General features: G+C 52.0%; 1 protein-coding gene across 4 annotated transcripts; it reads left to right on the top strand.

Moving 5' to 3' along the window:
- Positions 1 to 452: 452 nt before the first annotated feature.
- On the top strand, positions 453 to 11,191 carry LOC132231399 (antizyme inhibitor 2-like). Of its 4 annotated transcripts, XM_059690425.1 has the most exons (10): positions 453 to 635; positions 1,184 to 1,357; positions 1,845 to 2,017; positions 2,817 to 2,951; positions 4,468 to 4,633; positions 5,208 to 5,355; positions 7,532 to 7,632; positions 8,518 to 8,735; positions 9,173 to 9,236; positions 10,202 to 11,191. In XM_059690425.1, the coding sequence occupies exons 1-9, from the start codon at positions 453 to 455 to the stop codon at positions 9,195 to 9,197; spliced, it is 1,323 nt and encodes a 440-aa protein (XP_059546408.1). In that variant the 3' UTR covers positions 9,198 to 9,236; positions 10,202 to 11,191. The 4 variants fall into 4 exon arrangements, with proteins under 4 accessions (XP_059546408.1, XP_059546406.1, XP_059546407.1 ...); XM_059690423.1 differs by lacking the exon at positions 9,173 to 9,236; XM_059690424.1 differs by lacking the exons at positions 9,173 to 9,236; positions 10,202 to 11,191 and adding an exon at positions 9,037 to 9,118.
- Positions 11,192 to 11,512: the final 321 nt, after the last annotated feature.

Genomic DNA, 11,512 nt, shown 5'->3' with positions numbered 1-11,512 from the left:
AGGTGCATGTTTTGAGTATCTTTTCAAAAATATGTTTTTATTGATATTAGAGAGAGGAAGGGAGAGAGATAGAAACATCAATGATGAGAGAGAATTATCAATCTGCTGCCTCCTGCATGCCTCCAATGGGGATCAAACGCGAAAATTAGGCATGTGCCCTGCTGTGGAATCAAACCCTAATCTCCCGGTTCAGGGGTCAACACTCAACCACTGAGCTACACCGGCCTGGCAATTTTGTGTATTTTGTTTGGTCTCATACTAGGTCCCTGAAGCAGGCTGGGCCTGGCTAGTGGTCCATCCTACAGATGAGAAAGTTCATGAGGGCTCCATGGAGCTCTACGTGGCTGCATGGGAGGGCCGAGGACTTACTGGCCTAGGAACTCTGGCTCCACGGGCCAGCAGGGCGCTGGGAGGAGGAGGGAGGAGTGTCCTCAGTGCAAGGCCTTTCCAGGATGCTGGGAGTGTCCCTGGCAGAGCGCTCTGTTGGACAGTCAGGGATGAGCACCACCCTCATGGACTCGAAGGAGAACGAAGGGCACCCTGGAAGCTCCGCGATGAAGGACATCGTCCCGCTGGGGCCTGAGGAATCTGCCATGGAGGTGGTCCTGAGGAAGATCCGGGAGCTCTCTGCTTCGGTGAGGGGAGAGGAGGGAGGGGAGATGGTGGGTCTCAGTCCCTACTTAGGTGGGACAGAATATGACTTTGTGTTTTATTAGTCAGTTTACTAGGTCTTACTGAATAGCTGTGTTCCCGGGTGGCATGGGGTAGTTCTCCTGTCCCCTTCTAGTCCCCCACCAGCTCCTGGGATTCCACCCTGTGCCAAGCGATCCGGGTGTGGGTTGGAGAGTCCTGGCGCCCATTTGGTCTATAAAGCTTGTTGCCCTCCTGTCTTCCTGTTGTAAAAGTTAGAAGATCAAGGATCAAATCCTACCATTGCCATGTAGTTGCTATTGACCTTGAGAAAAATATTCACATTGTGGTGCACCTGACACCTGTATAATTTTTTAACCAGTGTCATCCCAATGTATTCAAGAAAAAGGAAAAAAATAAAAAGAGATTTTAGAGCCGCAGTTTCCTCTTTCCTAACTGGGTAACAGCAGTACTTTCCGCATGGAGACCCTGTGAGGATTCACTGAAATGACACAATGCCCAGCCTTTCTTGCCTCTCTCTCTGCCTTGGCAGGACCACCGAGACCCCTTCATGGTGGCCGACCTGGGAGTGTTGGCCAGCCGCCACCAGGCCTTCTGCCAGGCCCTGCCAAGGGTCTCGCCCTTCTATGCGGTGAAGTGTAACAGCAGCCCCTTGGTGCTGCGTGTCCTGGCCGCCCTGGGCACCGGCTTCGACTGTGCCAGCCAGGTGAGCTTGGGCCACAGCCAGCTTCCTCATCCATAGGCCTGACGGTTCCTGGAGGGAAAAGGCCAGTTGCGAGGTGTCTCAAAGTGGGGACAGCAGCCCATGAACAGTGGCTGATGTGTGTGGTGCCCAGTTGTTTGTGAAAGAATAAATGAATGAACTGGGAGTGGTGCACCCTCCACTGGTCTAGGTGACGAGGGCAGTCAGCCTGAGCTAAGGAGTGGAGGGAACATGTGCTTTAATCCACAGACCCCGCTCTGTCCTGGCCCAGCCATTTCACTGGAGCCTCAGTTTCTTGGTCTTTAAAATGGGTTCAACTATATGTTCCTCAGAGCAGTCTAGAAGCTTAAGTAGCACAATATGTGCCCAGCGCTGTGCCAGATGCACAGGAGGGACTCAGTAGGGGACAGCTCCTCATGCCCGTGTTTCCTGTGCCCAAAAAGCATGGCAGCAGGGAGGCAGCCCCTTACTCTGGCTTTGCCCCTGGCAGGTGGAGCTGGAGCAGGTGCTGGGCCTGGGCGTCGCCCCATCACGCATCATCTATGGCAACCCCTGCAAGCCGGTCTCCCACCTGCAGTATGCTGCCCGCCATGGGGTGCAGCTCCTGACCTTCGACAGTGAGGAGGAGCTGACCAAGGTGGCCCAGCACCACCCTGGGGCCAGGTGAGACCAGCAGGGCTGCAGGCAGGTGGGGACAGGGAGGAAGTTCTGGCAAACTGACTTGGGCCTCAGCAAGGAGATGAAGGCTGTTCCGTGGTGACTAGGGGATGCCCAACCAGCAAAAAGCAAGAATTAGTGCCAGGTGTCCCAGTGCCCTCCCTGGTGCCCACTCATGTCAAAGATTTCCTGTGTCTGCAGAGGCGCTGGCAGAGACTGGCATTAGGAGGTCTGGAGTCAGCAACCTCGTGGGAAAAGCACTCACATGGGATTCAGGAAGACCAGGGCTCATATTTCTGACTTACTTGTTGCATCTGTGTGTTCTTGGGAAAGTTACTTAACGTCTCTGATCCTGTGACAGGAGGTCTGCAGAAGGGATGTTTATAATTTTATCCTTTTCCTGCTTTTTCTTGCCTGGGCTGAAGTCTGTAAGAAGTAGTGTAGCCCTAACTGGTTTGCCTCAGTGGATAGAGTGTCGGGTCTGTGCACTGAAGTGTCCTGGGTTAGATTCATGTCCAGGGCACATGCCCCAGTTTCAGGCTTGATCTCTAGTAAGGGGCATACAGGAGGCAGCTAATCAATGCTTCTCTCTCATCATTGGTGTTTCTATCTCTCTCTCTCCCTCTCCCCTCCTTTCTGAAATCAATAAAAATATATTTAAAAAAATTAAAAATGTAGTGTGTTCCCTCCCTGGACCTCCATGGCTGGACAGTCCTGAGGACCGAGGAGTTTGGGTGGGGCAGCAAAGCATTGAGGCTTGGGGTTCGTGTGTCTAAGAACACCTGTCACCTCACACCCCCTCCAGGCTGGTCCTGCGACTGTGGACTGACGACAGCCAGAGCCTCATCCCCATGAGCTCCAAGTTTGGGGCCAGCCTGGAGCTGTGTGGACACTTGCTCAAGTCCGCCCGAGACCTCGGCCTGGCTGTGGTGGGCGCCAGGTAAGAGCACGGACTCTCCCTCCTGCGAGGCAGGGCTCCTGGCCCCCACGCCTGTCCGCAGCCTCTGACTCCCTGGGTGCCCTCGGGTCAGCGTGGCCCCTCTGGGCCTCCCGGGGCTCCCTTTGGTCCTCAGAAGAGGAGGTGTGTGTCAGCTGCTGGGAGGGTGGGGCAGGCAAGGCAATGGCCTTGGGTGCAAAATTTAACGGGATGCTGAAAACTTTGTACTCCAGATAAATAATGTTTAATACAGTATTTAAAAAATTAACACAGAAAAAACCCATGATGAGAGAATATGAAATTTTAAATCAAGACAGGATTGGCAATCTGATTTTTCTTTTCCCTTCGGGTCCAATTACTGTTAACTAATCTTGTCTTTAAAGTTTTTGTATTTTTTTTTTATTGCTTAAAATATTACAAAGAGTAGTACATTTGTCTCCTTTTTTCCCCCCATTGACCCTCCTAAAGTTTTTGTATTTTACTCATCTTGGATATTTTTGCATCAGCAGGTTTGATCCCTTGATGGGGTGTGTACAGGATGCAACCAATTGAGGTCTCTCTCTCTCACTCACTCTTCCTCTCTCTCTAATATATATTCGTGCACTGGGGTTGGGGGAGTGTCCCTCAGCCCAACCTGCACCCTCTTCAATCTGGGACCCATCATGGGATGTCTCACTGCCTGTGGGATCGGCCTAAAGTGGCAGTCAGACACCCCTCTCACAATCCATAACTGCTGGCTCCCAACTGCTCGCCTGCCTGCCTGATCACCCCCTAACCAATCCCCTGCCAGCCTGATCGATGCCTAACTGCTCTTCTGCCAGCCCGGTCATCCCCAACTGCCCTTTCCTGCCAGCCTGGTTGCCCCCAACTGCCCTCCCCTGCTGGCTCGGTCACCCCAACTGTCCTCCCATGCTGGCCTGATCACCCACAAGTGACCTCTCCTGCTGGCCATCTTGTGGTCATCTTGTGATGACATGGGTGCTGCCATCCTGTGCGAGGGCGTGATGGTCAATTTTCATATTACCTCTTTATTATACACGATAGTGCATGAAGGTTACTCATGTTGACTGCTCAGTGCTTTGGTGCCCCCTTGAATGTTGCACCTGGAGAGAGTCCTCCCTCACTTCACCCCACCTGCCCCTGATTGGGTCCTCTGCGCCCCCTGGTGGATGGTTTGAGATTTGGGGTTCTGATCACTTGCATTCCAAGGAGGAGAAGAAGGGGACCCCCTGCCGCGAGGCTTTGGGAGGGGTGGCTAAGAGAGGTGACTGCCCCACAACCACGAGAGCCCAACTCACGGACTGTCATGTGGTGTGTGTCTCTGGGGCCCCCATGGGCACAGCCAAGGCTGTGGTTCCTGTGGGTGCCCACGAGCTCCATGTAGTCACGTGTGTCCCTGTGTCTGTGTCCGTGCTGGTTCACATTGTGCCTGTGCGGCTGTTTCCGAATGTATATCTCCTCCTGCTGACCCTTGCGTTTCCTCGTGTGTCTCTGCACCTGTCACTGCACCTGTGCTCAGCTTCCACGTGGGCTCGGGCTGCCAGAATCCCCACAGCTTCGCACAGGCCATCGGCGACTGCCGGCGGGTGTTCGAGATGGGCCGTGGGGTCGGGCATGACATGAGCCTCCTGGACATTGGAGGGGGCTTCCCCGGAGTGGAGGGCTCTGAGCCGGAGTTTGAGGAGGTAAGAGGGGAGGAGGAGAGGGCGTCTGGGGGCCCCAGCAGGGTTTATTGCACAGAGTGTGTGTGTGTACAGGGAGCTCTTGAAACTCAGTCCTGTGTCTGCATGTAGCTGGGCTTTGTGTTGGTTGAGGGGTCTCCGACTCTACATGTGTGGCATGTGCACATATACACGTGTGTGTGTGTGTGTGTGTGTGTGTGTGTGTGTGTGTGTGTGTTTGCATGGGAGCATGCGGTTCTGAACCTTCTATAGGCGTGTTGGTTCTTACCCCTGGTAAGGCTACAGTCAGATAGAGGTTTCCTTACTGTGTCCCCCACACCCAGGGGACAGTGTTCCTTTGCTGATCACATATTGATTTCAATGTTTCCAAGTCAGACCTCATGGTGCTACAGCCTGGTCACTAGGCTTGTGCCCTCGGGCACTTCTCCCCTCTGGGCCACAGTCTTGACCTGTCTCCTCCCCTGCAAAGGGGGTGCTGACACCTTCCCACAGAGCTGTCAGGGGAATGAAGAGGGAAGACGCAGGGAAAGACCCCGCACAGGGACTGGCCTCACAGGGCTCGGGTCTGTCCCCACAGATGGCGAGAGTGATCAATGCTGCCCTGGCCCAGGACTTCACCGAGGGGACCGGCATTGAAGTCATTGCGGAGCCAGGCCGCTTCTACGCGGCACCTGTCTGCGTGGCCGCTGTCAACATCATCGCCAAGAAGGCTGTGCTGCAGCCTGGTGGGTGGGCCCGGACTGGGCAGGGAGCGCTCTGTCCAGGGGTCCCCAGGCCTTGGGGGCAGAGTTCCACCCTGGGCTCCTATTTCGGGGGAAACATGCTCTCATTTAGCTACAGGATAGAGCCTGTTAGTAACATTACTGTGTTGTTCTCAGAGAGCCTGGAGGGAGGCATTGAGGGTCTTTATTCTTCCTGTGTCTGGAGGGGAAGTCTGAGGGCACAGCTCATGGGCCACAGCCTCCCCTGCTGGTATGCACCTTACTGTTTCCAAGCAAGCATTTTCTAACAGGCGCGGAGTTTTAGAACCCAAGTTCCAGTGAGTAAATAGTATTTCTACAACAAACATGAAGGAAATATTGTCGGTACCATGGCCTGGAGCTTAAGGGTGACATTTGTAGGGTAACAGTAAATGATATTGAGGTCAGCCATCTCAGGAGAGTTTTTGATTGTTTGTTAACTGGGGGAAGGGGTTGGGTGGGGTTGCTGTCCTCACAAAGGGAGCTAAGTGCAAACTGAAGTGCATGTTGAGCTAGAATAGACTCACCCTCTGGGTTAGTGCCCTTTACTTTTTGAAATGTTATGACCGTCTTATAAGTATTTCTAAAGAATTTTTATTTCATTTTTAAAATATATTTTATTGATTTCAGAGAGGGAGAGAGAGACAGAAATATCAATGATGAGGGAGAATCCCTGACTGGCTGACCCCTGCACATCCCACACTGGTGATGGAGCTCTCAACTCAGGCAGGGTTCTATGACTGGGAATCGAACCATCACCTCCTGGTCATAGGTTTATGCTCAGCCACTGAGCCACGACAGCCGGGCTCTAAGTCATTTTAATCTGTTTCCTTATCCTTTGGACAAATATCCTACCCATACCTGTGTAACCCTAAAAGCACGTGGGTCCACTAATTTCATTTCCTCACGAAGCTTCTCATTAGAGAATGTTGTGATTTGGGGCATATGATTTCAGCCATCATTTAACAAAAGCCCGACTTATGCATATTATGGCTTATCATTGTTGTCTTCACAATAGCAGGAGCTGCCAGTGATTAAGGATCTATTATGTGAGCAATTACTGTTTTATCTCATTTCTGCTCAGCACTCCTGTGAGGCAGTTTGGGGCCATTCCCATTTTGCAGGCAGAGATCTGGAGGCTCAGAGAGGGGAAGTGACTGTCCAAGGCTGCACAGCTAGCTCATGCACAGCGGCGCCAGGTCTGTCTGACTGAGAGGCTGGTGCCCTTGTGTTTGCAGACATGCCAGCCGAGCGGAGCACCCAGCCTCAGGGCTGTCATGACTAACCCATGACCAACTGGCTTAGGGACAAGTGGGGCTGTGGGTGCAGGAGCTGGATCAGTGCAGGCAGCTGAGAGAGAGCGGAGGACAGGAGGACTCACACCAGGAGAAGATGGTGGTGGTGGTGGTGAGGGGACCCAGGGAGAGAAAACCAATAATCAGAAAGATCTGGGCATCTAAATGCTCAAAGGGTATGGAATGGCCCCAGTGCCCACAGAAACCAGTTGGAAAGATTAAGGAAATCAATGTCTAAGGTCAGACTAGCAGTGGTTGTTCAGAAACTGGTTGGTAGTAGTTCATGTCCTAGGGTCTGGGGCTGTGGGTGAGCATCAGCTCAATGTACTTCGGAGTGTGACGGAGCTGGGGAGAAGCCGCCACGGGCTCAGTGAGGCATCAACAGAGGCAGAGCATTTAGAAGGAAGGAGATGACAATTACGCTGCTCTCTGACTGTGAGAGCCGGGCACTGACAGGGGCACTAAACACAGCCCTGCCACATTCTCCTGTGTAACTTCTGGCAAGACTCAGTTCTCTCAAATGTACAGTAGTGTTCATTGTTCCCACTCAGAGTGTTGTTAGGAGGATGAAATGATTTAATATGTGCACACAGGTTGGAACAATGCCCGGGTTACGTGTACAATCATTGTTAGTGGCAGTAGCAGCTGCAGCACTCTGATGAGGTGCGGGTGGGGCAGAGGAGCCGTGGGAGCCCAGAGAAGAGGCCTGATTCTGGCAGGGCATCAGGTGAGGCTCCTGAAGCAGGACACAAGGGTTATCCAGTGCCGGGCAGAGGGCCTGGGCCGGTCCTAAGGGTGCGGGACTCAGTGTTGACCATCAGTGGTGAGACCTGGCTGACACAGTCCTGTTCTCTCCCCTCTCCCAGGAGGCCACCGGAAACTGTTGTACTATCTCAATGAGGGCCACTATGGCAGCTTTCGCGCCTTCCTCAGGGATCATGTCCCCAGGATGCCAATTGTGGTGAAGGTAAGGGGACCCTTGTGTGGCTCTGGCACCTCCCAGACCCTGATAGGACTGAGGTCAGCCCCTTTCCCTGTGAGGCAGGGATCCCTCTGCGAGGTGCAAGTGAGCAGAGTCTTAGATTACACATGGCTTTGTAGATTGTCATACCCCATGCGTGTACAAGGATGTGCACAGGCAAGCCTGTTTGTATTTGCATGCGCACTTCTGTGTGTGTGCATTTTGTGTGTGAGCATGCTGACTGACACCTGTGCAGGTAGGTGGGTGGATGGGTACATGGTCCTGTGTGGGTGTGTGTGCACATCCGTTTACCTCTGGGTTTCCATGTGATCTCTCTGTATGCACTGTGTGTGTGTGTGTGTGTGTGTGTGTGTGTGTGTGTGACCAGAACCCTTGAATGCTGGAGATGCAGGAGTCCTAGGAAATGGAGGTTCTCCAACTTGCTTCCCAGTAGACTCATCGGGGAAGCTTCCAAGGACCCCAATGCCGAGGCGAAGGCCCAGGCGGTTGGAATCAGGCCTCTCCTGGGTTGGGACGTGGCATCAATCCTTTGTTAAACCTCCTCCAATGTGACTCCAATAGCAGATGAGTTTCACCCACTATTTTGAGTGATTATTGACTGAAATCTTTTGCTTTTATAGATGGGAATGGAGGCCCCATGTGTGTGGCCTTGAGAATTAGCAGGGCTAGGATGTGTCACTTGAGCGAATATAAGCTCCATGAAGGCCGGGTCAAGAGCAGTGCCTGGCACATAGGGACTGGCTGGTGTGAGGGACTGCCAGTGTCCTTGCTGGTGCCTGGGGGTGCTCTGCTGGCCGAGGGCTTGGGCTGGGAGGGTGGGTTGGAGCAGGAGCTCTTCCTTCTCTGATTCCCCACCCTGTGTCCCTGCAGGAGCTCTGCTCAAATCCACCCCGCTTCCCCTGCATCCTTTATGGCCCCACGTGCAGTGCCTTTGACACGTTCTACAATGAGGAGGTGCAGCTGCCCGAGCTGGACGTGGGTGACTGGCTCATCTTCCCCTCCATGGGCGCCTACAGTTCAGTCCTGAGCTGCAACTTCAATGGCTTCCCGCCTGCGTCCATCCGCTACATGATGGGACCTGAGCTCAGGTATCTGGGTGGGACAAGATGGGGGTTCTCAGGGGCATCTGAGGTGGCTGATCTTTAATGTGTCAGGCCCATGAAATACTGTACTTCCCCCACTGTCCCAGCAAAAGTCTGACTGATCTTTGACACTGTCCAGGGGGTTGACTCTGTTACTGCCCCTGGCAGGGGTGGACATGAGAACTCTCCAGTGTAGATGCCTTGTGGGCAGAAGCAGGCAGCACTATGGCCCCAGCTGACCCTAGTCTGTGGCCAAACCCCCACTCTGCTCTGATCTTTTTTGTCTGTTCTCTGGTTTTCTCATCAGATGTTCCTTCCCTACCAGCCTCAGGCTCCCTCACAGGCTCTGCCCAAAGGCCCCTGTCTGCCCAACCTAGGGTTCACTCCCAGGGGTGGTGGAGAGGGCTCTGGAACACCCCTTTACTGGTACAACCTTTCCACAGGAGCCTGCTGGAGACAGCGCCTTAAGCTGGGACATGGCAGCTTCGAGTGGCTCCAGACACCTCGGTGTGTCCGCGTGGGACAGCTTGGGGGTGGAGGTGGAGGTGGGGGTGCGATAGGGGATGGGGAAGAATAACACAGGGAAGCAGAGGTTTGGGTGCCTTTGAAGTGATGAGGCAACTTTCCAGGTTCAAAACTGTGAACTCCAGGCTAGTTCCTCTTCCTGCTCTTAACACCTTAGGCCCTGGGATTGGGTTGGCTGAGATACTGGTGTTATTACAACACCCACCCCACCTGAAGGCCATATTCTGGAATGGCCACTACCTTTCAATCAGTTAGTGAGCCTGCATTGTTCCTGAATGGTTTACATGACCTATGTGCCCCCCAACTCTAGTGGTGAAAACACTGGCTCTGGAGTCAGACAGGCCTGGACTGAATCCAGGCTCCACCACAACTGGCAGTATGCTCAGAGCCTCAGTCTCTCCATCTGTGGAGTGTGGATGATATGAGTACCCTCCTCGAAAGGTTGTTGAGGGGATTAAGTCACCTAATGCTAGTCTTCTTTCAAGGTCCCTTCATGTCCAGGGCCTGATTCTGGCTGGTCCTGACCCTGGGCCCTTCATGCTCAGAGGCCACTCCCATCTTCAGGGAGCAGGCACAGCATCTGGCCACACAGCTAATGGGCCAGCCACATGGTGTGTCTGATCTGTCCTTAACCTTAAGAAACCCCCATGTTGGGAGGTTGGATGGACAAGGTGTGGATACAGCCAACTCCAATGTAGGGTAGAAGCTAGTGTGTGTCTCCCAGGCACACTAAAACTTTAAAAACAATATTTAAGAAGTTCTGAGCTCTAAAAGAGAATGTGTCCTACAGGGAAGGATGTTTGCAGAGGTGGGGATAGAGGCATATTATGATGATCTGTCATGGAGCTGCAGCAAGCGAAGGTGGAGTGGGTCTCAGAGGTTAAAGCCACTCACTTGTGTCCAGTGTTCTTTTAAACTCCACCTGATGAGACTTCTTTGATCCACAGCTGCTGCAAATGTTTCTCCCCATCCATCAATCTTGCTGTTCTCTCCATTCAGCCACGACCAGAGGAATCTTTTTTAGCATCTGTGGGCTGAAGAGATTTCTCCCCAGATATCTGAGGAGAAGAGATGGGCTGCAGATGCCACCTAAGGAAGCCAGAAGGCTCACACAGCCCTTAGAGCAGTGGTTCTCAACCTTCCTAATGCCACAACCCTTTACTACAGTTCCTCATGTTGTGGTGACCCCCAATTTCATTGTTACAAATTGAACATAATTAAAGCATAGTGATTAATCACAAAAACAATATGTAATTTTATATGTGTTTTCCGATGGTCTTAGGCAACCCCTGTGAAGGGTCTTACGACATCCAAAGGGGTTGCGACCCACAGGTTGAGAACCGCTGCCCTAGAGCATGTGTTACTCATTCCTCTATTCCCAGCTTCTAAAAATGTGGGGTGGAAATATCCACCCTTACCCCTCAGAGGTGTCTGGAAATACAAATATGAGTGGGCTTTAGGTAAACATAAAACTTTATTCAGATGCAAGAGCTGTTGATGTGTTTTATGTCTTGCCCTGTAAGTGCTGTCTTGTGGAATTTAGCTATCTATCCATCCATCCATTCATCCATCCATCCATCCATCCATCCATCATTCATCCATCCTTTAAATACCCATCCATTTAAACATTGATCCATCTATCCATTCATCCATCCATAATCTATTCATCCATTCATCCTCTGATTCATCCATCCACCCACTCATCCATCCATCTATGCATTTATTCATCCATCCATCTATCCATCATCCATCCATCCTTTAAATATCCATCCATTTAAACATTGATCCATCCATCCATCCATCCACTTGTCCATCCATTCATCCATCCATAATCTATTCATCCATTCATCCTCGGATTCATCCATCCACCCACTCATCCATCCATCTATCCATTTATCCATCCATCCATCCATCCATCCATCCATCCATCCACCCATTTGTCCATCTATCCATCTACCCATCCATTCATCCATCCACCCAACTGTCCATCTATTCATAAAATAAAATGGGATGTCTTACTCTGCTGGAGGCCAATGCATAACAGCATTAGGATGAAAGTGCAAAAGAGACACTGGAAGGCCAATGGACCTTGATCTCTGTAGGGCTGAAATCAGCATGAGATTGCTCCTGCTGTGATTGCGATGGCTCCAGGCAATTTCCTGACTGATCATCTTTACATTGTCTATTAAATTTTACCTTTGATTCTATCTGCTCTGCCTGTGTGCATTGCTAAAGGGCAAATGTGTAATCAAACTGAA

This window comes from Myotis daubentonii, chromosome 3 (genome assembly GCF_963259705.1).
Source record: "Myotis daubentonii chromosome 3, mMyoDau2.1, whole genome shotgun sequence".
Lineage (NCBI taxonomy): Eukaryota > Metazoa > Chordata > Mammalia > Chiroptera > Vespertilionidae > Myotis > Myotis daubentonii.
The sequence above is the reverse complement of the archived record's forward strand: the minus strand, read 5'-3'. Positions and strand labels throughout refer to the sequence as shown.